The sequence below is a fragment of the Sinohyriopsis cumingii genome, chromosome 17, assembly GCF_028554795.1.
Source record: "Sinohyriopsis cumingii isolate HCF-2022 chromosome 17, ASM2855479v2, whole genome shotgun sequence".
NCBI lineage: Eukaryota > Metazoa > Mollusca > Bivalvia > Unionida > Unionidae > Sinohyriopsis > Sinohyriopsis cumingii.
In genome coordinates, this window is record NC_142977.1 from 19,298,992 (window position 1) to 19,326,567 (window position 27,576).

At 40.3% G+C, this 27,576-nt stretch overlaps 1 protein-coding gene and 1 long non-coding RNA gene across 4 annotated transcripts in view; one reads left to right on the top strand and one right to left on the bottom strand.

Moving 5' to 3' along the window:
- LOC149777864 (uncharacterized) overlaps positions 1-27,576 on the top strand; it is a 224,073-nt gene that overhangs the window by 38,864 nt on the left and 157,633 nt on the right. The gene's annotated exons all lie outside the window — the stretch shown is intronic.
- LOC149777865 (indolethylamine N-methyltransferase-like) overlaps positions 3,849-27,576 on the bottom strand; it is a 53,049-nt gene continuing 29,321 nt past the window's right edge. The window contains exons 4-5 of one of the 3 annotated variants that reach the window (XM_089938274.1): positions 23,944-24,130; positions 3,849-4,270 (exon numbers count right to left, since the gene is read on the bottom strand). In XM_089938274.1, the coding sequence (XP_089794400.1) occupies positions 4,190-4,270; positions 23,944-24,130 (268 nt within the window). In that variant the 3' untranslated portion in view covers positions 3,849-4,189. Of the gene's footprint in view, positions 4,271-4,662; positions 5,918-23,465; positions 24,131-27,576 lie in introns of those variants that run through there. The other 2 variants (XM_089938275.1, XM_089938273.1) reach the window with 2 other exon arrangements.

Consider the following 27,576-nt stretch of genomic DNA (forward strand, 5'->3'; position numbering starts at 1 on the left):
CCTAAGATTTCAATCGCTATCACATATCATAGCATAGACAGTGGGCAGCCTTGCCTCACCGATCTTTGTATGTCAAATTCGTTCGTGATAGCGCCATTTACCTGTACTTTTGAGGCTATCTTTTTGTACAGGAGTTCGGTCAACCTTTGATTATTTTTCTCCAAAGCCAATTTTTTCTAAAACTTTTTGTGCATAGTTGTGTTCTAATCTATCGAAAGCTTTTTCTTAGTCGAAAAGTGCCATAGCACCTTGATGACATGTTTCATTTATGAAATCAATTACTGTTCTTATATTTAGAATGTTATTTTGAATATCTCTACCCTTTCCACCACAAGTTTTATTTATGTTTAAGATTTTCCCTATTCCCTTTTTTACTCGATTCGCTAAGATCCTACTTAAAATTTTGTAATCCAGATTTAGGAGGGAGATGGGCCTCTAATTTTTAGGATCTTCTTTATCTCCCTTCCCTTTGTACATAAGATATATAATACCCTCCCTCATAGTTTTTGTCACTGTATCGTTTTTAAGAAAATAGTGTTGTATAGTATTTCTAGGATCGGCGATAACTCACCGTGGAATATTTGATACAATTCCGCGGTGAGTCCATCTCCACCTGGCGCTTTTCCTTTAGCTAATTGTTTAATTGTTGTATTAATTTCTTTTGTTGAGATGAGATCGCCACATATGTCCCTATGTTCTGTCGATACCATCTCTCAACTATCTATGGTATTGTTATCAATTTGTTGCGTAGTGTATTGGTCTTTGTAATACTGTAGGACACACTCCATAATGTCATTCTTGTATGTTAGTTCTCTATTTTTATCTTTTATATTTTCGAGTACCTTTACCCCTCTCCTTATTTCCTCTCTTTTGTATAACCCTTCAGTGTTTTTTATATAATTGTGTGAATTTTCCTGGTCTAATGCTCATTTATTTATTTTCCTCTTTTTCTATTTTGTTTAAATCTTTTTTCATTGTGATCTAATTATCTGTTTTTCCATTTAGGTTAATTCTTTTCTTGTTCTTAAAAAGGCAATAGCGTTTTCTTTAATTTCATACTTGAATTTATCCCATTCTTTAGTTATAGTTCTCAGCATGTTTTTTTACTTTTTAATGTTCTTCTATTTTCATGGTGTTTGTTTTTGTAATAACATTATTATATTTTTTTATATCTTACTTGTGTTGTCTAATGTTGTAAAGCGCTTAGAGCTTCTAAAGATTAGGCGCTATACAAAGTCATTATTATTATTATTATTATTATTATTATTATTATGTTTACATGTTTGAATCTGAAATTTTTTATATTCCTCTGTCATTGCTATATACTCTCTTTCTTCTAGTATTTTATTGTCCATCTTCCATATCCCTTTCCCCCATTGAATCATATTTTTCATTAATACTTTTAATAATATTATATTGTAGTCCGATATTTTTAACTTTAACATTTTCGCTTTTTTTGTATTGGTTTTTTTTCGTAATTTGTGACGAAAAATGTATCTATTCTGCTTTCTTTGCCACCATATTTATATGTGTATTCCGTTCTTAAAAGATTTAGCTTTCTATATGAATCTACTAGTTTATTCTAAGATATTAAATTTTCCATCTCCTTTTTAATTTTTATGTGGTTTGGAGTTAACTACCCCGTTCTATCTATACTTTCCCCCACTGAGTTAAAGTCACCTCCTATAACAAAATTATCCATAGAAAAGTTGTTTAAATATTTATCTAAGTTTTTTATAAAATCTCTTCTTTTGTTCCTTTTTACATGAAAGTAAATATATATTAGATGAGTTTTCTCCATCGATATATGTATCATTCTTCCTCTAAAATAAAACCTTCGTCCTTTCTTTCCCACGTCCAGTTCCTTGTTTTAAATTATTACTGCTATCCCCCCCACATCATCTTGCACAAAGTCATTAGTTATAACTATCGCATTTAGTTCTCTTTCTATCGTTTCTTTGAATTCATTTGGTTAGTTTATTATGAGTTTCTTGTATAAATAGTATATCGCATTCAGCAATTTTTATCAAGTTCTTAACTTAATCATGATTTATCCCACTTGTATTTACGGAAGTTATACGGATGTTCGTACCCTCCATTTTTTCTTCCTGCCAACCAGGTTGCAGAATCGCTTTATAAGTTTTTCTTTCTTCCGTTTTGTTTATAGTTATGTTCAAGAATTATCTGTTAAGTCTGGGGGCACTGGCCCTCTGATTGATTTAACTTATCTGTTAGTTCAATTGTGGTTTCTGGTTCAGATCGCGACACAAATTCATAATTTTTCTCAATTTCACTATCTGATTCCTGTGCTTGTTCCATTTCACTGTCCATTCCCGTTTCCACCTCCGTTGGTTTGTCCGATCCAGTTTGTTCGATTTTCTTCATTTTCTTTTTAACAGTCAGTGTTTCTATTTTTTCTGGTGTATTTTCAGTAGTGGAGGTTTGGTCCTCTCCCAAAATTAAGTCTTCTTCCCCAAGGGAAGGACTAGAGGTGGATTCTACCTATTTCCTCTTTCTGATCCTCAATTTTGGGATTGGTGTTCTAGTGAGGGGTTTCAGATTAACTGGTGTGGAAGTAAGGGGTTTCAGACCAATTAGTTATATTTGTCCCCCTTTCACTGGAGTTATTTCTATATCTCCCGAATTTCTTCCTTTTTATCCTGTCTCATGTTGAAGGAGGTAGTAAGGATTTTATTCTAGCAGATTTCATTGAATTTCATTTTGAGAATGTTCCTCCTTCCCCGTCTTATTTTTGGAGTGAGGAAGTTCTCCCATCCCATATTTTGTAATGAGGCAACTTCCGTCATTTCATTTTCTTGCACTTGTACATTACTTTCCTATATTTTCTGTATGTTTGTCTCTGCATTCTTTGCACCAATACTAATTGTTTGAGGTGATTGGGGTGTTTGGGTTGCTTGAGGTGTTTCTTGTCGTATGGCTGTTAGGAGATTCCCTATCTGTGTTTGTAGCTCATCATTTTCTTCTACATTTAAGTTTGTTAATTTTGTTTCCGCCTTTGAAGCAAAGGTTGTTGCTGCAGGCTGATTAGTATAGTCTTTTGCCGCATGTCCGGTCTGTTTACATGTAGGGCATATCCTATCCATTTCACAGCCTCTGTACCAAGTCTTCATGAGAAAACCTAAGACATAAATAGACTGGGATTCTGTTGGCGTCTTCTCTTAGAATTATGACGATCCTAACCTCCGTCTTTAAGTTATGAAGTCCCCAGACCGTAGCCGTTTTGATGACCTCACTTTTGTGTTTAGTTTGTTCTCTATCTTCTGTATTACTTCACTTGTGTTTACTTCTAGAGGGAGGCCTGAGATAAATACATCTGTCACATTGGCCTCAACCTCTCTTGTTATTATTAGGGGAGCCATATAAATCATAGCCTTCACCCCTTTGACCTCGAGTTCATTGTCCTTCAGTATTGGCGGGTCATAATTCTTTGGGTAAAATATGTATTTATTTACTTCCCCATTTTGTAGACCATCAATGCAATTGATGTCTATTGCTTTTGTCTTCAGTGTCATCAGAATTTCTGACTGCCTTGGACATTGGGTTTTGACGTTTTGATCATTAGTCAAGAGCTACATTAAATGCATATAATGCCACCCTCAACCCAGCTAGTAATACAAGCGGAGACACAATTTAAAATTAGTATATATATATATATATATATATATATATATATATATATATATATATATATATATATATATATATATATATATATATATTCAACGAGTTTGTATATGCTATCCTAGGCATGTGCAACTTTCTTCAGGAAATGGAAATGTCAGCAGGTTTATGGTCCTCCTGATGAGCTGATAGAAACAATATCAAAATTACTTCTGATCGTTCTATTGTAAAAATAATATTACTTAATTGTTTGCTACTATTCCGAGATTACAGTGGTGTCCAAGAAGATTTGAATATTGATAATACATTATTTGGCTTAGGAAGTTTTCAATATTATGGCATGATTTGCTTATTTACAATTATGCGGGTTATATCTTCTTGTTGAATAAAATATTGTTTTATTATACACTCGTGTCTTCGACGTTAACTTTAAATTGTGAGAATTGTGCAGTATTGCTCTATATGTCTTCATGCTGAACTACACGTGTGTCTCAAAATACTATTTAATACCCGCTTTACTTTATGGTTGATTAGATTTGTTTGTTGATTAAATCCTCAATATGCTGTTTCGTTCCATGGGAAGTAAAGGTGAACAAGGGCGATGAGAGCACCGAGTCAACAATGAAACCTTCAAGAAGGAAAATAAATAAATAAACATGGTATTAGTAATGTCTGCAACAAACATAAGATATATAATAATTGAAAATACCATTCTGATCGTTTAAACAGTTATTGAGGAGACATTCTCGTAACGCTTTGTAAATAAAATGATGCAGGCTATGACCAGTATTCTCTAGGGTATATAGATATAGAAATAGCACCGAAAAGCATATTGGGACCTACAACTATCACATATCTGTCAGAAAAGTACCATTTTACAATTCTGTTTAAACACTAATTTCGCGAAAAAAAGCAACTGAAGGTTTTTATAGGAAAATAAGAGCATCAGAGCCAATAAGCCAATACAGCAAGAAACAAAATATATTATTTCCGCTGGCTAAATGGACTGTCACAGAACAGCTGCTTTGCAACTCTTCCTGTGCAAATATTTTGATACAATGTTAGTCTAGTGATAGAAATCATACAATGTGTGATACAGGTCGTAGCTGGAGTCCCTTCAACGCGAGCGTGCAAGTGACAGTGAATAACCAATTGTCTTCGTGAGCTGGTAAGAATGATAATAAATATACTTACATCTATGCATGTTGAATAACCTCAAAATGTACTTTCTTAGTTCGCGAAATCCGAATAACATGACCCATGATACACACCAAAATTATACTCTAAGTTTGACTACATTTACAAATGAAATCATATTCCCCTTACTGCACTGAATTAACTCAATAGATCCAGTCAATCATAACCAGACAAGCAGAATTTAGTTGGATCAAAAGAAAAACAAAATCCACAAATTCCAGACTAACTGGAAATGTGTTTAACTATGCGCATTAATTCAAATTATGAACCTAAATTTCAATTTTAAATTGACCAAAACAATATCATTTTTTTTAATTAATGTCGAGCGCAATGCTTAAACTTACAATACACCTTAAGAACATAAAACTACCAAACTTTATTGTTAAATTGGCTGACATTTTTCTTCAAGTACAAAAACCAGAAAATTTGGGACATCAATTGATAAAAAACTTTGCAAACTATGACAATAATATTTCGGCAGAACCAGTTGAACTTTGATATACGGTATGCGATAAGGTCTGTCAGAGCAGGACCATCTTGGCACAAACGAACATAGACAAATAAGCAGTTGAAACGACCCATCTATACATTAAGACTATAAATCTATACGCAAGGGCATTGCATAGCTGATTGTGCATTAAATTCTCACACATATCGTTATAATCATGCAGCAGATACAGTCGCTTTCAGGTGAAAAATGTCGTCTGCTGAAATTAAGGCAAAACTTCGGATCCACCGTTATCCGTGAAATATAATAAGTCCTTACCAAGGCTGGAGTTTAGAAGATCAATGAACGTATGTGGTGGCTAATCTTGGAGTACAGTTGAGGACTCGGGCGGCAAGGGTGTTCGCAGAAGCAATCGGTGGCCAACATATGCCGTTTATAGCACGTTCGACTTGCCGTGCAGCATCAGCCCCTACGTGGATGTGTTGTGTATTTCCAAAGTCGATTACTTCCATGTTTTGCATAGGTCCCCAAGTGACATGCAGATTCTCCTTGGCACAGTTGAAAAGAACAACAGCAAGGTTGTTTTCGTATCCTGTCATGATCTCGTGGTTTGCTAGCAGCGAGGCATTACTGTGATAATGATAATTTGATTACATACGTTTCAGTTTTGAGATATTTATAATTACACATTCGTTATGAGGGAAACGCACCAACGTTATCAGTAGTAAATGGGGATACCCTAGCGACAATGGGAATTAGCATTACAAGCACCCCTGGGACAATCTGGCGACAAGGGAAAATTAACATGGAGAAAAATCGTGGGACAATCTGGCGACAAGGGAAATTAACATGGGAATAAATCGTGGGTCACTCTAGCGACAAGGGGAATTTAACATGGAACTATAGTGTGGGTCTGTCTAGCGACAAGGGGAAATTAACATGGGAATAGAGTTTGGGTTTGTCTAGGGACAAGGGGAATTGAATATGGGATCTTTTTTTTTAAATTTAAATTTAAATTTAAATTTAAAAAAGGGGTAGGCAATGGAAAGGCTATCTCTTTTCAAGAAATATGGCTGGCCCTGAAAAGGGCCTTTGGGTTTTCTTCTTCTTCTGCTTCTAATTTCTTCTTTTTCTCCACCAAGTTCTTATTTTATCTCCAACACTCTTTCTCTTCTTCTCTTTCTTTTTCTCCTGCTCTTCTTTCTTCTTCTTCTCTTCCTCCTCTTCTTTCTTCCTCTTCTCATTTTCTTCTTCTTTTTCAATCTTTTCGTTCCATTTGCTTATTCTTATTCTTTCCTCTTCATCCTCCTTCTCCTCCTTTATCTCTTTCATGACACCACTAATCTTGTCCTTTACCTTTTTTAAGTTATTAATTTCCATCTTTACACGATGGGGACTATAGGAATAATGGTCTTCAACCAGTCTTATTAACATCTGCTCCATCATTCCTAAGTTGTCTAAAACGTCTTGTAATGTTTGTATTTTGTCCATTTGGTTAGAAGCCATCTTCTTTTTTAATTCTTTGCAGAATGGTTTGAACGACGAATACTGTGGGTTCTGATACTTAAAGCGCGTACGTGAAGGAAAACATCCCCCTAAAACGTAAAATTGATCTTACCTAGATCATGACCAAACAACGCGCGAACGTGAAGGAAAACATCCCCCTACTTTTTCATTTCATATAATAAAACCCAAACTATACTTTCTCATTTCATATAATAAAAACCCAAACTATACTCTCCACATACGCTAAGAAACAATAAACAACATCCATAATCTACTATCCACACAATCTTACGTGAGCGCTTACAAAACCCAAACTATACTCTCCACATACGCTAAAAACAATAAACAAATCCATAATCTACTATTCACACAATCGTACGTGAGCGGGTACAAACACAAACACACAAACACAAACACACAAACACAAACACACAAACACATACGCTAAGAAACAATAAACAAATCCATAATCTACTATCCACACAATCGTACGTGAGCGGTTACAAAACCCAAACTTTACTCTTCACATACGCGAAGAACAATAAACTAATCCATAATCTACTATTCACACAATCGTACGTGAGCGGGTACAAGCACAAACACACAAACACAAACACACAAACACATACGCTAAGAAACAATAAACAAATCCATAATCTACTATCCACACAATCGTACGTGAGCGGTTACAAAACCCAAACTATACTCTCCACATACGCTAAGAACAATAAACTAATCCATAATCTACTATTCACACAATCGTACGTGAGCGGGTACAAACACAAACACACAAACACAAACACACAAACACATACCCTCACACTATCTTAAAAAAGAGTTAGTGTTTATAATCACACTACTCTACCTACACACATTGGCAAATCGATCGTTATTTCTTTTCTAGAGTATTGGGTAGCCCTGAAAAGGGCTGTTTTTTTGGAACTTCATGGACACCTGGTTAATGGTGGCACCTTCCAGGCCTGGCGCCACATACACATCTTGTCCCCCAGTTACTTTTTACCTTTTTGGGGGAGAGAGCAGAGGCAGGATATGTCGCTTCAGAATCCCAATTTTCGCTCTCTGGGATTCTGAAATTTCTTCTTCTTCTTTCCTTTTCCTCCTCCTCCTCTTCTTTGTATCTTCTCTCCTCCTCTTTGTATCTTCTTTCCTCTTCTTCTTTATATCTTCTCTCCTCCTCTTCTTTGTTTCTTCTTTCCTCCTCCTCTCTTATCCTTCCCTCCTCCACAATGGCTTCCGCGGCCAGTTCATTTAATATGCGCCTGGCATATTCCAGATGCACATGAAGTTCCAACAGTTTCTCCAGTCTCGTGTTCATTTTTGGTGTTGATCAATCAACAAGGGTAGCTGGACTGCCGAACGAGTTTCAATTTATACTGAAAGCGCGGACGTGAAGGAAAACATCCCCTAAAAACATAAAATTGATCTTACCTACATCATGACCAAAAAACAACAACGCGCGGACCTAAAAGAAACACTCACTCACTTTTTATGCTACCCATCACTATTTTAAAATTTTTTATAAATCACTTCAATAGACTATCCACATACGCAAAGCAATCCAATCTAACCCCAAATTTACACCTCAAACACCATAAAAAAGACATCATTTTAATCTACTATCCATACCAACTTACTTAACCACTTACAAACACAAACACACAAACACATACACTCTCACTATCAATAAAGAGTTATTGTTTATTTTCACACTACTCTACCTACACACATTGGCAAATCGATTGTTATTTCTTTTCTAGAGTATTGGGTAGCCCTGAAAAGGGCTGTTTTTTTTGTTTGCTATGGCATTCTTTTTAGTTTCTAAGACTGCGATGTCCTCTGAGGATAGACTTTCTGGCGATAGGTCTGCTTCTTCGGAAAGAGAAGAAGAACTCTTTGGTGTCGATACGACAATCGACAAAGCATCTGTCAGCTTCAGGTTGCTGCTGCTGCTCTTGTTGTTGTTGTTGCTGCTGTCTCTGAAGTCTGTACTTCTCTGTCCATTCTTCTTTTTCCCTGTTCATTTCTTCTCTGAAGAGCTCTTCTATCAGGTCTTCAGTGATTTTTAACATTCTCACATTCTCTATTTCTTCTGGCTTCGGTATCAGACTGTGTCTGACCCTATGCAAATTCACGTAGGCTTCCTTGAGTTTAGCTAGTTTGGAGCACATCTTCCTAGGAGGATGAGTCGACAATGGATGCTTAGACTGGAAACAACCCGGTTCTTAAAGTCAAAGCGCGGACGTGAAGGAAAACATCCCCCACACGGTTTTTGAGTCGCAACGTTTAGTGAGTGTCATGAGAGGGATAGTAAGAAATGAAAGAGCATCAATCCAACATTCTTATAGCTAAACAAAAGACAAAGGCATTTTTTTCAAAACACAACATTTTTTATTCAAAAATCACTTAACACTAAACAACAACTCTAACATTTTTAATAATAATCCAACAATATAACATCAAACAATTTTTTCAAAACACAACATTTTTTATTCAAAAATCACTTAACACTAAACAACAACTCTAACATTTTTTAACAACAATGCAACACTAAAAGTTTCTCCACTAGGTAAAGAGGGATAACAGTCTTCCATGGTTTCTAGTAATCTAGGATGACTTCTCTCAAACTGTTGATTTCTATGGTATTATCGAATTCTGCATACAGGATGACGTTCACCGTTTCATCAGGGTCTCGGTCTTTAAACTGAATTTCCACACGAATCTGGCCGGATTTTATAGGGTGGAAATGTCCCTCGTCGCTGCCTTGGTCTGGAGTGAAATCGAAAGCCCACAAAGCGTAGCCTCCTGCATAATCCTCGTACGTAATACCGTGACTGGTATTGGTTCCTAACAGTCCGGTGGCTTCGTACAAGGACAAGTACGATCTCAAGTAATTCTTCTTTTTAAAGTCAGGTTCGAAAGGTCGGGTACACAAGGTCTTGCCATCGCGACTGACTTCGATTTTGGACACGCCAAAGTGTTGAAAGTAGAAAGGATTTTTTTCGGCAGCTCCGTTGAAGGCTGTATTCTCGACGATACCAACGATCAAACGTTTGGGTAACTGTCCTTGGAACAGATGATCTTCGATCATGGATCGCTGTCCCTTGGAAATGGTGAAGGTTTTCACTTCCACGCGTCGTATGGGATACTTGGCGGTCGTTCTGCTCAACGTCTGACTGATGTCGTTTCCCACTTTAGGTAACACTTCCACACGGCGTACGTAGAGTCTGGCTTCTAGGATTTTGGTTTTGTAACCGTCACTATCAGCCATCAAATGGAAAGCGGCACTGCTACGATTCAGTCTCAGGCGGACATCCACCCCGTTCAGCAAATACTTTTCTTGCAACCACATGTCCAAATGCAAACGATCCATCAGTTCTAAACTTGTGTCGGCTCCCGTGATTCTCTTTCTTCGTTCTACAAATCCATCATTGTTGTCTTTCTTTTCATCAGTTTCCAATATTTCAAACTTGGTAGGTTCGTCAGCTTCCCATACTACACAGGCATTGAGATGAGTGTTCTTGGCATCTATTCCGTACGTCAAGAGATTTTCCAGGTAGGCACGATAAGGGTAAGTATCCATGCTGCTACTGACCAGTTTGTTATTCAAGTACAAGTCCACTCCACCGAACAAGGAATGCATGAAATTGTTGACGGGAGCTACTGCTTCATCGTCTATAGCACCTCCAGTCTTATCTAGAATTTTGACTTTCAGGTACAAGTAACTGCTATTCAGATCGATGTAATCTTCGGGCTGTCCTTTGATTTCAAACTCGATGGGAGCGGAATCGGTCAGTGAGGAGACGGGGTGAAATTCCACCCACTGGGATTCTTGCATCGTCATCATCGTGGGGGGCATGGCAAACAGATCCAGTTCCGTCTTGGAACAAGCGCAAGATTCTCGGTGCATCATTTTTTTGTCTCTTTTCTCAATAATCGAAAACGTCTAAGTCTCGAACGGTTCTTCTTTTATTGGCCTTTCTCGCTTGAAGTCTGGTGAAAGGGTGTTTTCTTCGTCGTCTCTTTCTGCCTTGTCCTTGCTGAATGCCTGACTCGGTAGCGTGCAGGGCATTTATAGGTGTTTCTCGTTGGCCTAAAATGTCTTTGCCCGTTTACAGCAAGATATTTTTGCCTGCCCTCATGAAGGCTTCTTTAGGGTTTTGTTTGTCGATGATGACATTTTGGAGAAATTCTTTGCCTTGCGTCAGTGCCGCATCTTTCAAGGCGTGCAATCCGCGTGTCACCATCGGTTTCAACACCGGGGCCACCGAACGAAAGGCCGATTTTAACATATCTCCTAAGCCGTGTCCTCGCTGTCGAGCAACCCCTCGGTACACTGGATACATGACTTAAGAGTCGTGAGAGAACCGTTTTCGAAAATGAAGTTTCACCGTGACTTTTCCTTTGGTGAATGGAATATTTTGTCCCAGGTCTCCTTTTATAGCAATGTTGACCGTGTCCAAATACGACTTATTGACAGGCAAATAGTGAGGATGGACAAATTCGCGGTGGACGTGGTAAGTGTTTCCACCTTCCTCGTCAGTGTTCGTGGCAGAATCCACTTTGAAAGGAATGACACGCAGTAACGGTACGGAGGTGTGTCCCACCACGTTGTACTCCACCACATCGGAATACACGAACATCAAATTCAGTCCTTGGTTCAGTTCTGCCGGGGCACGAAATAACTTGCTAAAAGACTCGTTGTCGTAAACGATGGGTAATTCGTTTTTCTTGATCATGGTCTTTCTCATGTCCATGTCTCCGCCCAACATGTCAAACAATTCAGGACAAAATAAAATGGACAGGATTTTACTCCGTTCAAATTTCATCAAGAAGCGACGAGCTGCTTTGTGGTACTCCATGGTGACATTTTTGTTGACATGCTCCAAAGCTTTCAGAAACACGACATTAAACCTGGAGGTTATGGTGCTGACCAAATGTTGACCACTAAAATAATAGCCTGGGGGAATGAACAAGTGATAGGTGGTGTACTTTTGTGTACGGGTTTTCTTGTCATATTTGACATTGCTATCCATTCACTGTTGCATTTGATCGTCATGAACTTCCACATCAAAAAAATTTTGATTGGGAAGGACATTGAGGACTTCGGTCGGGTGAATCATTTCTACTAAAGCCACTTCCCAATGGGCTTCGTGATCTAACTGGATGGCTTGAGGTAATTTGGCCGTGTAACAGCACAACGTGTTCTTGGGAAACACCTCCATGGAACTGTCACTGGGTAAGGTTAAGTAAAATTGGTTTTGGTGACTCATAATTCCAGAGTTCTGTGGATGTCCGAGGGGTTACTGGACGTCAGAGGCGTGTCTCCGTCTAAAATGGGGTTGTGGTTGTGATTGAAGTGGTGACTGGCACTGGCACTGGACACTAGGTTCCCGGGGTTCCCGTTCGAGGTGAATTTCAGGGACGGATTAGGAAGCAGGTAACCGATGCAACTGCTCAATAAAATGGTCCACAATTGTTTGTCTCCTTGTTGCAAACTCAAATTGGCGATGGCTGCCCCGATGACACAATACACCACGAAGATTTGGCAGAAAAAGACGATTTGCGTTTTAGGCACACGTTCTCCACACCACACCCACAAGGGTTGTTTTTGTAAATCTTGCACAGAAGAACTAGGTGAAGGAGGAGTGGTCGACGTAGCTGCGTCTGCTGTGTGAAATGGCATGATGGTCACTTCTTTTTATAGTCGATGACTTGCGAAGCGTCGATCCAAGAATCGAAACTGGGTGGATATCCTTTCCAACGTACTTTGACTTCTTTGACACGTCGTTTGCCCACTTTACGGGTTCTGCGTTCGAGAATGCTTTCGATGTCGTACACGTCGTCTTCTTTTTTGGTGACACGTTGTAACTCGGGCAAATAAAACGTTCCTTTGAGCACTTCTCCGTTCATGTCTTCCAATTTATAGACGGCAGGATGACGGCCATGCACTCGTCCAGTGACGCGAAACAATTCGGTCGTCCAGTTAGGTAAGTAACCTTTGTCGAAAGTGCGTTTGGTTTTGCCAATGCGCACCCAATTTCCTACGGCCAACTCTCCACTTTTCTTGGGGACAGCCCTCGTCGGGGACGTACCAAACAGGCGCTCAAACACCAACACTTCGTTGTCGGGAGTCACGTCTTGCGGGGCACGTCCGATGCTTCGATGGTAAGATTGGTTGTACGCTTGCACCAGGTGCGGTAAGATGTCGATGTACTTCAGAGTGTGGTGATGCGTAAAATATTTCCACATGCGTTCTTTCAAAGTGCGTTGAAAACGTTCCACGATGCTGGCTTTGGTTTCGGGATTCTCGGTGGTAAAAAAATGAATGTCACGTTTCTTTAATTCTTTTTGGAAAGCTTGGTTCAGAAATTCGGTGCCTTTGTCCATTTGCCATCGAAGAGGGTGACGACCGCTTTGTTTCAACACCCGTTGCAGGGCTCGCACTAACTCGCTGCTCGATTTGGAAGTCAAGGGTACGACCCAAGCAAATTTGGAAAAGACGTCGATGACACAAAACAAATATTTGTAGCCACGATTGTAGCTGGCCAAATGAGAGACATCGGCTAAATCGGCTTGCCATTGATGATCGATGCCTTCCAATTTTTGAACTCCTGCATAACCTGCAGGATGGGAGGGATCGTAGTAAATGCTGGCTAAGACTTTTTCCATTTTTTTGTGTTGGTTGGTGTGTTAATAAGACACCCACTCTTGGAGGATGCTACTCTTTTTCTCTTGGGGTACTTTCTTGGATTGCAATGCTTTGCGTGTGCGGCCGGCAATAGGTGTCGAAGAGGAGGAGGATGTCTGAGCGGGGGATATCGGTTCTTGTTTCACTTCTGTCTTCACTTCTGTCTTCACTTTCTTTTTCTCTTGTGAGGAAGAAGGGGTGGCCATCATCTTTTTAATCCATCCAATTCTGGAGGTAGGTGGTGTTGTTAACTTGCGTACTTTTTCTGGTGGAGTTTGAAACCCTTCCTCTTCTTCTTCTCCTTTTTCTGTCTTGGTCACTGGTACTGGTGGTACTGGTACTGGTACTGGTACTGGTGATGGTGCTGAACTTTTCATCAAAGTCTTAAAATCTTTCAGAGTGGGTAGAGCTGTTTCGTCTAAAGCTTTCTGGTGAAAGAGTTGCAGTCGTTGCAAGAGTTGACCGTACTTTTGCGATTTTTCTGTTTCGGACAAATCTTGGCGATCCATCAAGGAATGCAGTTCGTGTTGTAACTGGGACATCTCGCTCAAATGGGGATTGGGAGGTAAATGCGGGGTGCGTTGTTCTTGCCACCGATGGTATTCCATCCATCGTTTGTAAGGCACTAAAGCTAGTTTTCGTCCTTCCATGGGGTTGTCAGGGGTCGATTCTGAGATGTTGGGACTTCCGAGGGCCTTTTATCTTGCTCCCACCAGTCCTCCCAACATGGTTCCCAAGACTCCTTTCAGTATGGGGCCTAACAAGAGAGGTAAAATACCTCCACGTCGCACTAACATCTTTTTTTGACGAATGGGAATTTTCTTTTGAACCATTTGGCGAAGAACGTGACGATGTTTGCCTAAGCATTGTTTCTGGTGTTTGGACAAAGGGATCGTGCCTTTCAAAACGTTCAAACAACATTCGCACACGGTATCGATGACCTCTTTGGAGGCTGCTTGAATGAGTTTTTTTCGTAGGGGTGGAGAAGCTTTGGACAGGACAGATAACATGTCCCCATGTTTGGCTAAACGTGGTGGCAGTCCTTTCCTTTTCTTTCCTTTGGGTTTTCTGGAGGGTGACATCTTTGAGTCTTCAGGAGCACCAAAAAACACTGATACCCGACTTGGTCACAGGCCTTTTTTATACTGGAACGCGTCGCCACTGATTGTCTTTACGTCGTATTAGTTTGAGGACAGGCATGACACGTCGTGCAGGGGTACGTAACGGACTAAATCGAGCCAGTTCTTGCTTGGACAAATCCAGCAAACTTTGTAACATGCCCGATCTTTCTTGAACTTTGATTTTGGGAGAAGGTACTTTGTGAGCAGCAGCCACTGCCACTAAATTGGAAGGTCCTGCCACTGGGGAAGTTCTTTTGGGGGTCATCAACGGAGAAGTTCTTGGTGTGATCAACGTCTCCAAGTACTCTTCAGTTCTGGGTGTCATTAACGGAGAAGTGGACAAACGTGAAGCTGCCGGATACGCAGTCACCGCCGTGGCAGGTCGTGGTTTGCGAGTGTAAGGTTGCGTCCTGGCCGAAGTGCCTCTCTTGCGACTAGTTTTCTGTGGACTTTTCTTTTTCTGGGGGCTTCTTTTCTTTTTCCGGGGTGGTGGTGCTGTCTGGTCAGAGGAGGGTCCTGCCACTGGAGAAGTTCTCCTTGGGGACCTGGTCTTTTTCTTCTTGGGGCTTCGTTGGACTTTTGTCTTGGGGATAACTTTGGGGGTATTAGGATCCCATCTTAAGAGTGAGCGAATGATGACCCCTCCTAGAGTACCGCTCCCTCCAGGTTTCAAAATGATTTGTTTTTTGGTTTGAGTGTCGATGCGGGGATCGGCCAGTTGGACCAAAGCGACTTTGTTTCGATCGAAAAAGCGTTTGGTTTGATGAGAAATCTGAATGATTCCTTGGAGTAATTGACGTGCCGTCACCGTGAACCATCGTAAGACTTCTTTGAGACTAGCTTCTAAGACACGAGCTCGTGTTTGTGGATCTTTTTCTCGACTGATGCCATACAAGGTACGAATCAATTTGACGGGAAGATGCGACTGAAGGGACGTCATGTTCGCACTGAGAGTGAGACAGACGAAAAAGGGTCTGAGGTTTTTATAGATTTTTTTATGGGGAGTGAAATTAAGTCGAGGACGGAGACGTGTACAGGACAGGCCCTCCGTCTTGGCACCAGTGGTGAAACAAGTGGGCACGAAATCGCAAATCCTCGGGAGTCGTAGGTTTCAAATCGACGAGTAAATAGGCGTGTGGAGTTTGAGTGGCATCGTCGTACGCCTGAGTCAACCAAGGCGTTCCTAACTGTTTGGCTAAGACTTGCACTTGCGATTTATCTCGAGGGCTTTTAAACAAGAACACGTAATACGCATTGAGACTGATGGTGCGATGGGCTTTACTTTGTTGAAACAAATTTTGGGTGATGTAAACGACACTGGCATTACGGTGATGCCCTTTGCGCGTGAACCACAGTTTAATTTCTTCTTCGTCTTCTCCTAACATGTCGTCGAAAATGACCAAATGGGTTAGACGGGAGTCAGAGACGATGCCATCGTCTTCTTTAGGAATGCCTTCCACAAACACGATGGAATCGCCTTGACTTTCTCGCAAGAGGCTGTACGCCGATTGCCACTCTTTGTAACACCACACGATTCGTTGAGGGGGTCGATCGATCAAATGATGTTTATGTTCGATCAAACGTTTGACGAATTCGGTTTTGCCTGAACCGCTAGGTCCAGCAATGAGCATGTTAAAGGGATGGCGAAGATACAAAGCCTCCCAACTGGCACGATCTAAGTGTTCGTCGATGACTTTGACAGTAGAGGAAGAGGGAGCAGAGACAGCAGAGGTAGTCATGGTGTCAGAAATGTCACTTGTGACACGAAAAACAAACAAGACAAGAGTTTATATACTTTTTCAGAACACGTTTATTGAATGTTTTTTTCAAACATGAATACGAAAGACAAAAATACATAAAAGCCAAAGGCTTAAGTACAAGAATAAAAGGCACATGATAACCATGAACGTGGAATAAACACAAGTGTCTGTACAACATGTGTTGGGTAAAGTTCTAACCAGTTCTATAGTAGGGGTAAGGTCACACAAGTGTCCTCCCGAAAGGGTCTTTCAGGCCTGTCCACGACAGTCCTGTCTTGGGTGACGGGTTCTTCTGGCACCGTCACTAACACAGGTTGAAAAGTAACTTTTTTCCTTGAATAACTCTCGTGCATACTGGGCCACCTCTTGTGTCCAAGCCTCAAAACCCTGGTCTCGGTGATGTCCAACATTTGACTCCTAACCAATCTGGTTTCTTCTTCGTCAACGACATGATAAGTTACTTCAATGAACAGTGAACTGTCGATCTTGCCTAGGGTTCCTTTTTATATACAGACCAATACCGACTTGACCGTACGGTAAGGTGAAGTGATTGGGCGGTCGCACTCGCTTCTGGTATACAATTTGATAGACTTTTTCCAAGGGTCGACTGACGATGTGGTGAGTGGGTAAACGTACAATCTTGTTCGGTTGATAGGTGGTCACTTTAAAGTTTCCATCCTCTCCCGATTGCAAGGCTTCTTTCAATACCCCAAAGTTGACCACTCGACTGGTACGATGATTCAGAGTCAGTCCTTTCACTTTGCACGTCGTGTGCACTTCTCCTTGTTTGTCCCGGTATTCGTAGCCGTAATTTTTGGGACCACCACTGACGAATCTTGTCGTCGGGATGCTCGTCTGTCCAGGCTCCTAAACGGTCTCCTTCGATGTCAGGTTGCTGTTGAATCGGGTGATGGGTGTAAATGCAACTGTCCGTGTCAAAGTACAGGACGCGTTCTTCTAACAGTTCTAAAGCTTCGTACAATTTTAAGCGAGCATGAGCTGCCACGTAAGCCGCAATGATGACATTTCCAAAAGGGTCGTCTTGTACAAAGTCCAGATCTTCTTCGTAATTGACCAAGATCAAATCCTCTCGAACGACGTCCACGTGTTTCATGTATTTGGTTTTGTCGTGAATCATCTGGAAGTAGCGGGAAGGTTCTGTCAAATATTCCGTCTTGGGTAAACACGGTCGTTGTGCCATTTTACCCCACAAGCAATTTAACATCACTTTGGCAAACGATCGCCTGCCTTCGTTTTTTTCGATGTGGTCTAAAGAGATGCCTTCTTGTGCGTAGTATTTCTCTTTGAATTGTATTTGGTCTTCGGGAGTGTGACACCAGGAAGGATAGCCGCACAAGTACGGCACAAAGGAAACATCAGTTTGCCTTGACAATGGTGAGGTAAGACGGGATGGTATAGGTTCGTGGGAGGCAAAACTTTACACTTGATCAAGTGGCAAATTTCGTACACTTCTAACAGTTGGTATCCCATGTCCAGAGCTTTGAACAATTCCACGCTGACCCAGGTTCCCGTCAAGGCACGTTCTTCCTGGCTGTGATGGCAAGGTTGGTCCTGGTTGCACGTTTCGGCACAAGTACGGCACAAGGGAAACATCAGTTTGCCTTGACAATGGTGAGGTAAGACGGGATGGTATAGGTTCGTGGGAGGCAAAACTTTACACTTGATCAAGCCTTCGTATTGTCGAATGTTTTTCAGGTCGATGTGTTCCGTCAATAATTGCGGGTGCCCTACAGGAAAGCGACAATATTTGCACACGTAGGGATACAGCGAACACACGTCCAAGTATTTGATTTCTTCTCCTTTCTCTTCGTCGGCTTGGTACAGCAAACAGGTGGCATTGGTCCTTCCTCCGTACAAACTATCCCTCGGGTTCAGCGGGTCCATGAACTGGTAACTTTCCACGAGGCGTTTAAACTCGGGATCGGTTTTCAAACGGTGATCGTATTCGTGTTCCCACATTTCCACCACTTGGTATCCTTGCTGTTCTAACTTTGGGCGTCGCTGACAAGTGTCCTGGTACAAGTCTTCCATGGTTCGTTGCAAAAACTGATTTTTAGTGTCACGGTCAGGGTAACAGACGGGAGATCCGTGAAATAAGCAACCGTTAAACTCGTACACGATCTTGGGGTTTTCTAAGTCCCAGCCATCGACCGAATACGTTCCGATGGTCTTTTCGCCTCCTCCGTTGCGGGCATGCTGAATCCACTTGTCTTCCTTGTCGCACAAGTAATGTAACCAACGTAGGGCTTTGACCGAGTATTGACGCTTGACATAGTGGGTCGTTTGAGGACTGATGACAGCCACGGTGTTTTCAGGCATGAATCGTTGGCGGTACACTAAGGAACACGCTTTGGCAATGGTGCAAGCTTCTTTCAAAGGATCGACCCCTCCGTGTTCCATGAACAGTTCTCGAAATTTTCCACAGCAACGTCGTAAAATGTCCACGTCGGAACGACAATACTTTAACATTTCTTCCTGAAAGTCGAAAGGGTCCGAGGCGTGAGCCTGGTACCAAGCGTAGAAATCTTCTCGTTGTTCGGTACGCATGTTGTCGGGGTCGTAATAGTGAGCCTCATGTAAATGGGGTAGAACGGCATGTTGATTGGCTTCCGTATTGAAAAAGTGTGGAAAGTACCCTTTAGCCATTTCTGTCATTCCAAACGTTTTAGGCATTCGACTCAAAGGCATGGCCAAGTAACTCATCGAATCTTTAAACTGTACTTGTCCCACTTGCATGAAAATGATTTTGGCTCCGTTCAAAGTGACTTTAGGACGTTCGGTGCCTTGTTCCGTATAGTATCTGAGAAGAAACTGTCCATCGTATCCGGAGAAATTGTGAGCCATCACCGTGGCATGACGATGACAATCTCTGTAACGTTCGATGTCCTCTTGGCTCCACGTCTTGTCGATGGGATCTAAGACCCATTGGGCAAAATCGGCTAACGTGTTTGGTCCCCGAAAGATCTTTTCACGTCCTCCAGGAATCTTGCTGCAGTGAGGGCAATGACTGAAGATAGGTTCTTGAATGCACTTCTCGCACGCTCGATGAGCCACGCAGAAATTAGGAATGTGAATGCCGGTCTCTTGCATGCATTCGAAATCGAAAAAGATGAAATTGCCTTTCTTCTTGTGACCGTCCTCTTCCTCTGGTGGGGGTTGGTATTTTTGCACGTAACATTCGTGTTCCAAGTCCACGATGTGGTGACAAATGTGACATTTTTTCTTTCCTCGACATACGTGTGCCTTGGTACTATTGGTACGTATGCCTTGTCCACACGTAGGGCACAATCTCAGGAGTTGACAAGCACATTTCTTCTGTGAACCTTGTGTTTTCAAATGTTGCTGGTAACAGGTAGGGCTGACAAACGTGCGCAGACAAGTTGAACAAGGCACTGGTTCTTCGCTCAGACAGGGTGGAGAGGCCAAACATCCTGGGCATTTCCATCCACAAGACTTGTGTTGCTCTCGATTGTTATAACCATAATCACATTTCTCACAATAATAACCGTATCCCAGGAATCCAGTGATACTGGTAATGGTATCGAAATGTTCATCGTGATAATAGACATGAATGTATTTTCCGTCCTTAAAATCTTGGCCTCGAAACAACAGAGTTCCACGCATTTTTTGAGGGTGCACTTTCAAGGTGTAGCGTGGAGCTAGGGCATCTTGCAAATTTTGCATCTCAGGAATGCCACAGGGTGTGTCTTTGGATAGTCCGGCTTGTTGTAACAGGAGTTCTGCTTCATTTCGTTGTTTAGCTCGATCGGATCGTTGAATAGTTTTCCACGTTCTTTTCCATTCTACCGTGTCGTTCTTGTTGGCATTGGTTCGTCCCACCACGATGGCACGGGCTAAACACATCTGGTCTTGAGGGTTGTGAATTCGGACGAGACTTGTTTTTGTGTTGCGAAGTTTGTCCACCAATAACATCTTTTTGCGTCCTGTCCCTTGAGGAAGAGAAACGTGGGCCATTTTCAGTGTGGCTTTACATCGGTGATGTCAAATTGGTCATTAGATTGTTGTACGTGTTGAATCTTGTCCATGATTTTGGAAGGGGTTAGTTCTGCGGGTCTGCTAAACTCGATCCAAACAGGGGATTTCAAACCGTCGTGATCTATGGATAGTGTCAAGCGATCGTCTTCTTTGGGTTGACATTGTCGCTTGAGTGCGGTGAGCAAAGAATCCCACATCTCGGTGATGAACGCTTCTGCTTTCTCCAAGGGTACGTCGGCCTTGAAATCTTTAAACTTCACAGTGTAGGTGTAAGCCGTGGTTCTAAATTTTCTAGAGGAGCGCTTTTCCGTCTCTCGAATGGAATAGTACTTTTCAGGGTTGACTAAGGGTGGTGAACTTGGTTTAGAGGGTTCGGATTCTGGTTCACTCATGTCCTCTTCAAAATCACTGGCATGAATTTGTGCCAAGATTTCAGCCCTGGTATGAGGCGATAGATCACGTTTCTGCCTCTTACTTTCTTCTTCTTCTTTCTTCTCGAATGAATAGGATCGTTTCATCTTGAGTGCAAAACCTCAAATGACTCAAGTTCAAACACCATAGACTAATTTATAGTCATGGCAAACCAGCGTATATAAAAAGGGTGTGTCTTGTCCTTTCACTATTCATTTCACTCTCAAACCGAGGAGAACGATGGAAGAGACTAACCAAATCGAACGTTTCGTCAGAGCTTTGCGAGGGGTCATTAGAAAATTCTCTTCAGACCAGCCGACAGACTACTCTCCTTCCTTTCGAGATAAGAGTCAGGATACTTGCTATATCTGTCAGAAGAAAGGGCATTGGTCTTCAGAGTGTCCAGACCGTCAAAAAAGAAAAAAAAAACAGGGGCTAAAAAAGACAAAAGTCAAGATACCTGTTCTTATTGTAAAGAAAAAGGACATTGGTCTCCAGATTGCCCAAAAAAGAAACAAGAGGAGTCAGAAGAAAAGAAGGATTCTTCAGAAGAAGAGAGGGATTCTTCGGAAGAAGAGAGGGATTCTTCGAAAGAAGAGAGGGATTCTTCAGAGGAAGAAAGAAGACAATTCTATTTAAAAGAAGCAAAGAAACAGGAGAAGAAAAGAAGAAGGGAAGAAAATGAGGAAAAAACGGTGAAGAAATTCAAAAAACAGAGAGACTAAACAAGGAGAAAGAAGAAGTCAATGAACTTTTAATTAAAGTGTTGTGTTGTGAATTGGATTGTAAAAAATGGATAAAAGAATACATGAATGATATAAGGTAAGTGTCTTTGAGTTTTGATTTTAAAATAAGAAGCTACACTCACGCACTCATAAAAAGACACGTACTATAAGGGTAAAATGGGTGGGGTTTATTTTTGAGTTATTGGCAAATTGAAATTGTATTTCTTTTCGAGAAATGTGGGTGGCCCTGAAAAGGGCCTTTTTATTTTGGTGTAGGTGTGAGTTTAACCAATCAACTTTAACTGCCTTAAGCCTTTGCCACGGCCAAGGCCTACTTCTGATGATTGGGTTGAAATCACTAAGGGTGGTAGGACAGGCTTAGTCACAGGGTTGGCGTGTTTAGCTCGGGAAGGTCGTATTCTCTTCGGTCGTGATAAAGAAGTCTGATACATTTGTTTCAGACTTCTTAACTCCGCTATAATGTCCAACAGTACCGTAGCCGTTTGATTTTCACCCTCTTGTTTCTTTGCTGCTACTTCTTCTTGCTGCTGTTGCTGTTGTTTTTTTCTTACCTCTTCTTGTTGCTGTTGCTGTTGCTGTAGGAGAAAAGCTTGTTCCGCTTCCTTTTGTCGTTGCATAAATTTCTCCAATTCTTCTTTCTGTCTCTGTCTAAAATTCTCCACTTGCGGTAATGAAGAAGGTAACGAAGGTTCCGGAACAAATTCTTGCGAGGTAAGAAAATCCACAAAATCCCAGTGTACCTCTTCTGAAAGTAAGTCCGGGTTCCCTTGGGCAGTCTCCCCTGCTGGTGCACCCCATTGGATCGTTTTCTGAGTTTCCGTCATGTTGAATCACTGTCGCATAGATTGACTGCACACAAGCGCTAACGAATCTATATAGACCACGTGACGTCACAGACTGCTCTCTTCGGATTGGATGCGAGCTGACTGAATTTTGTAACGCGTGTTCGGATTGGTGAATGAATTCAATCCGTTTCAATCCTTCCTGTACCTATAAATAAGCGCAGTTCACTGCATTGATTCACCTATTCTCGTCGCTTCAAGATGTGGACCACAGTTGAGTCATCCACCCTTGTGTCTTCCATGATGTTTAGGACGGACATGCTCATGTATGTCAGGTCCAAGTGGACTGTTGTTGATAAGACAGATATTAGTCAATGGATGAGGAGAGTTTACATAGAAAGACAAGGATGTCTCAAGAGGGTACTTGTGTATGGACCGGCAGTTAGAAGGAGTTTAAGAAGAAGAAGAAGAAGATGTGACAGATGCCATCTATGTTAATATTAATATTAACATAAACCCAAAGGCCCTTTTCAGGGCCAGCCATATTTCTCGAAAAGAGATAGCCTTTCCATTGCCTACCCCATTTTTTAAATTTAAATTTAAATTTAAATTTAAAAAAAAATCCCATATTCAATTCCCCTTGTCCCTAGACAAACCCAAACTCTATTCCCATGTTAATTTCCCCTTGTCGCTAGACAGACCCACACTATAGTTCCATGTTAAATTCCCCTTGTCGCTAGAGTGACCCACGATTTATTCCCATGTTAATTTCCCTTGTCGCCAGATTGTCCCACGATTTTTCTCCATGTTAATTTTCCCTTATCGCCAGATTGTCCCAGGGGTGTTTGTAATGCTAATTCCCATTGTCGCTAGGGTATCCCCATTTACTACTGTTATCATTTTGGAAGTTTCAAGGCTACGTTTAAAATGTGCTTTACTTGCTAATATCTTAACTTATGCGCAATGTGATTTATCTCAATGGATATACGTTGACGCATAATGCATTGTTTATATGCCTTTCAGATCATGTTGAATTAATGATTTGTTTTCAAGAGTTTGCATTTAATAATTCCCATCAACATTACAACTTATTAAGTATTAGTATTAGTACAGTATTTAAAGTCAGTTTATGACAAATGTTTATTTTATATTTGGATATAAACATCTTGTACAAGTCATTTTATTATATTACCACTCGCAAAAAATTTAAAATGAAATAACAAAAAGAAAATAAAACCCTAATATATTGGTAAGAATGTACACAGAAACATCATCGGATGTTATCAACATACTTGTGCAGAATAACCAATACTTATGCAAAATACAATGTAAAATACAATGTAAACTTATGCGCATTGTTCTACTTTCTTGGCTACCAAGTGAAATTCATTTGTGCAATCGCAGTAATAACTTTCGCCAGGGCGTGGGGTAATATTTAAAGTTTTCAGGCTCAGAATTTCAAATCCTGCTTTTCGAATGATGTCTTGAAGTTGATCCTTGGTGATTGGATAACATTCAAATCTAAATTCTCCATATCTGTAGAACGTCATTTCTAATGATCCTTCCAAAACAAGATAGCCACCAGATTTCAGGAGACTACTTACGTTTTTGACAGATTTTGCAATGTCATCTAGGGTATTGGATGCAACTTCTAGGCAATTGGATGACGTAATAGCGTCGAAGATATCTCCATCGACCACAGAGGATGCGGTGGGATTAGACTCAGTGACATCACAAAAGACTATGTTTCTTATTTTCCTTTTTAGTTCATCTTGTCGTTCTTTCATAGGACTGGAGAGAGAAGTAAAAATTCGTTAAGCGCATTGTCTTCACCAGCAATGGAGAGTATTACTTTCCCACTGCATATACTCTATTGAGGTGTACAGGACGAGTTCCATGATATAAAGGAGTGTAAGTTACCTCAGTGCGTTACTTGAATTACTTTACATTTTCTTTGAGACTGTACAATTTCTTTGGCGTGATCAGTTTATTCGGAACGTCTTAATCAAGAAATATTATAGGATATACTGAGTGCATGATTTTTTCCTAGGGACGTTTTGTCATACATGTGATTAAACGAATATAGATAAGATTCTGAGGGCACTGCATTCCGAAAGGATCACATGATGGATTGTTTTGTAATCATGTGACCTAATCAACCTAACGAGTCCATCTTGATCATGCGCAACACAGATGCAACTCAAACTGGTGATTTCAACATGGGTATGGTCTACAACAGTTGTATGCTTTTTGTTTTGAAAGCTATGTTTGCAAAGAAGATATGTGTCATTTTTTTATTGAATTGGAAACAAACGTTTTTAATAAAAATGCATTAACTTCACTCTTACGTTTTGTTGCTAAGAAGAGAAAGACTATCCTTAAACCTAATGACCTCGAAATAAATCTAATTTAAGCTAACATACGCAGTTTCGTATAATACCCCAAACAACAAATGAACGAACATAGGACATTTTACATCGTGGCATTAAACAACATCTGAACAATCGGCATGGAATACCTTTAGAAAGATGCAATTAAAACAACAAACTACTACTGCGTAAACTACTAACATCCTGGATGGATGGACTCATCACAGTTCATGGCACTACATTAAGAGGTCGCTGAGAGATGGACCTTACCACAAAGACATAGAGCTATTAACTTGAACGTAAACCGTATGTAATGATGACCGCACTGCCTGGAAAAAGTAGTGCTTGTAAGGCAAATACAGAAATCAATTTCCAGTACTGTACTTTTGATTGACATGTAACTATATATATATATATATATATATATATATATATATATATATATATATATATATATATATATATATATATATATATATATATATATATATCATAACACTTGTTGAAAGAATGTACATAGTGTGTAAAAAAATCATGCATGTAAATTGTAATCATCTTTAATCAAGATCTCACGTATCTAATTCTTGTACACGGGTTTAAATTCTATCCAAATTTATATTTCATATATTCTTGTTTTAACATCTACAGACGTATTTAATGTTGCGATTAGATAAAATTTGAGAGGAAATTTTACGAGTATTCCTTGGAATTACACAGGGCTCTTTGGTCTAAACCATTAATCTGCGACTATTGTGAAATTGTTCCAATGGGTTTTGGACAAATGCCATCGTGATACATTAAGATGATGGTAGAACAGGACATTCGTGGACCTGGAATAAAAACTGAAGACTCGATTCATTTGGACTAGTGATAGAACGGTTTGAATTATTTTAGATTTAATTCGTCTTACTACAAGTTCCTCTTAAAGTCTTATTTTATGACTTTCCTAATTAATTTATGTCTTAAATTTAACAAAATAATTTGGCGTTGCTTGTTTCTGTCACCTAGTTTCAGATTATAAAATAGTAATACTACAAACCAAACTAATCAATCAAAATTATCACTTGGTCTTTGAAATATGTAGGCAATTGAGACAAAACTTACCCCAATGCCTCCAGGTGAATTACAATAAATTTCTGAATCAAAGAATCTATTTTTCAATGGAACTACAAAGGCAAAATAAATACCTTGGATGTCGGACTGTATAGTAATTTACCGAAAACGAATGCACATGTTGTTTGATGGAAATCTCTTTTCGCAAAAGAGAAACAGCAATCTATTCAGAGAACGTCTGCGTTTCCAACAAGTACATTCACTACAGGATAGACCAAGAAGACGCACATGAAACAAGCAATAAAACAGTTAGATACATTTGTAAGTTCTAAGTCAATTATTGAGGTAATTAGAAAGGCGTCTTATGGCATACCTTTAAGATATAATCGGTAGGATTCACCCAAACGTTGCAAATGTCTTCTTATTAGTATTAACATATAATCCCTAATCATTTGCGTTATGTGATTGACCTAGACGGGTGGGGAAAAAAAGTACTGAATATTTTCAAAGTTATGTCAGATCTAACAACAAACGGCAGGGACCGATTTTTGCCATACTGTAACTGTATTGCTAATTTATATAAAAAAAGCTTACAATGGTTACAGTCACGTGACATAAAATCTCGAAAGATAAGGGTCAAACATGTACTTTCATTATAGCTAAAATATTACTGTGTATTTCCGGTGTCTCATACAACAAAACGGACATTAGTAGTGAAGTGGGATACCCTAGCGTCAATGGGAATTAGCATTACAGAACCCCTTGGGACAATCTGGCGTCAATGGAAAATTAACATGGAGAAAAATCGTGGGACAATCTAGCGTCAAGGGGAATTTAACATGGGAATAAATCGTGGGACAATCTAGCGTCAAGGGGAATTTAACATGGAAATAAATCGTGGGACTGTCTAGCGTCAAGGGAAATTGAATATGGGATTTTTTTTGTTTTTAAAAAAATTTTTTTTAAATTTAAAAATTTAAATTTAAATTTAAAAAAAAAAAGGGTAGGCAATGGAAAGGCTATATCTTTTCGAGAAATATGGCTGGCCCTGAAAAGGGCCTTTGGTTTATGTTATTATGCCCTTAACATAAAGGGCATTTGCGACATCTTCTTGTCCTCAAACTTCGTCTTACAGCAGGGCCATACATCAGAGTCCTCTTGAGGCAACCTTGTCTCTCTATGTAGACTCTTCTTATCCACAAACTGCTGGTGGTCCTGTGGACAACGGTCCACTTGGATCGGACATACATGAGCATGTCCGTCCTGAACATCATTGTTGACACAAGGGTTGAAGATTCAACGTCTGTCACATGTTGAGGCTCCGACAATAGGTGAATCAATGCAGTGAACTGCGCTTATTTATAGGGACAGAAAGGATTGAAACGGATTGAGTTCATTCACCAATCCGAACACGCGTTACAGAATTCAGTCAGCCCGCATCCAATCCGAAGAGAGCAGTCTGTGACGTCACGTAGTCTATATAGATTCGCTAGCGCTTGTGTGCAGTCAATCTATGCGACAGTGATTCAACATGACGGAAACTCAGAAAACGATCCAATGGGGTGCACCAGCAGGGGAGACCGCCCAAGGGAACCCGGACTTACTTTCAGAAGAGGTACATTGGGATTTTGTGGATTTTCTCTCCTCGCAAGAATTTGTTCCGGAACCTTCGTTACCTTCTTCATTACCGCAAGTGGAGAATTTTAGACAGAGACAGAAAGAAGAATTGGAGAAATTTATACAACGACAAAAGGAAGCGGAACAGGCTTTTCTCCTACAGCAACAGCAGCAAGAAGAAGAGGTAAGAAAAAAACA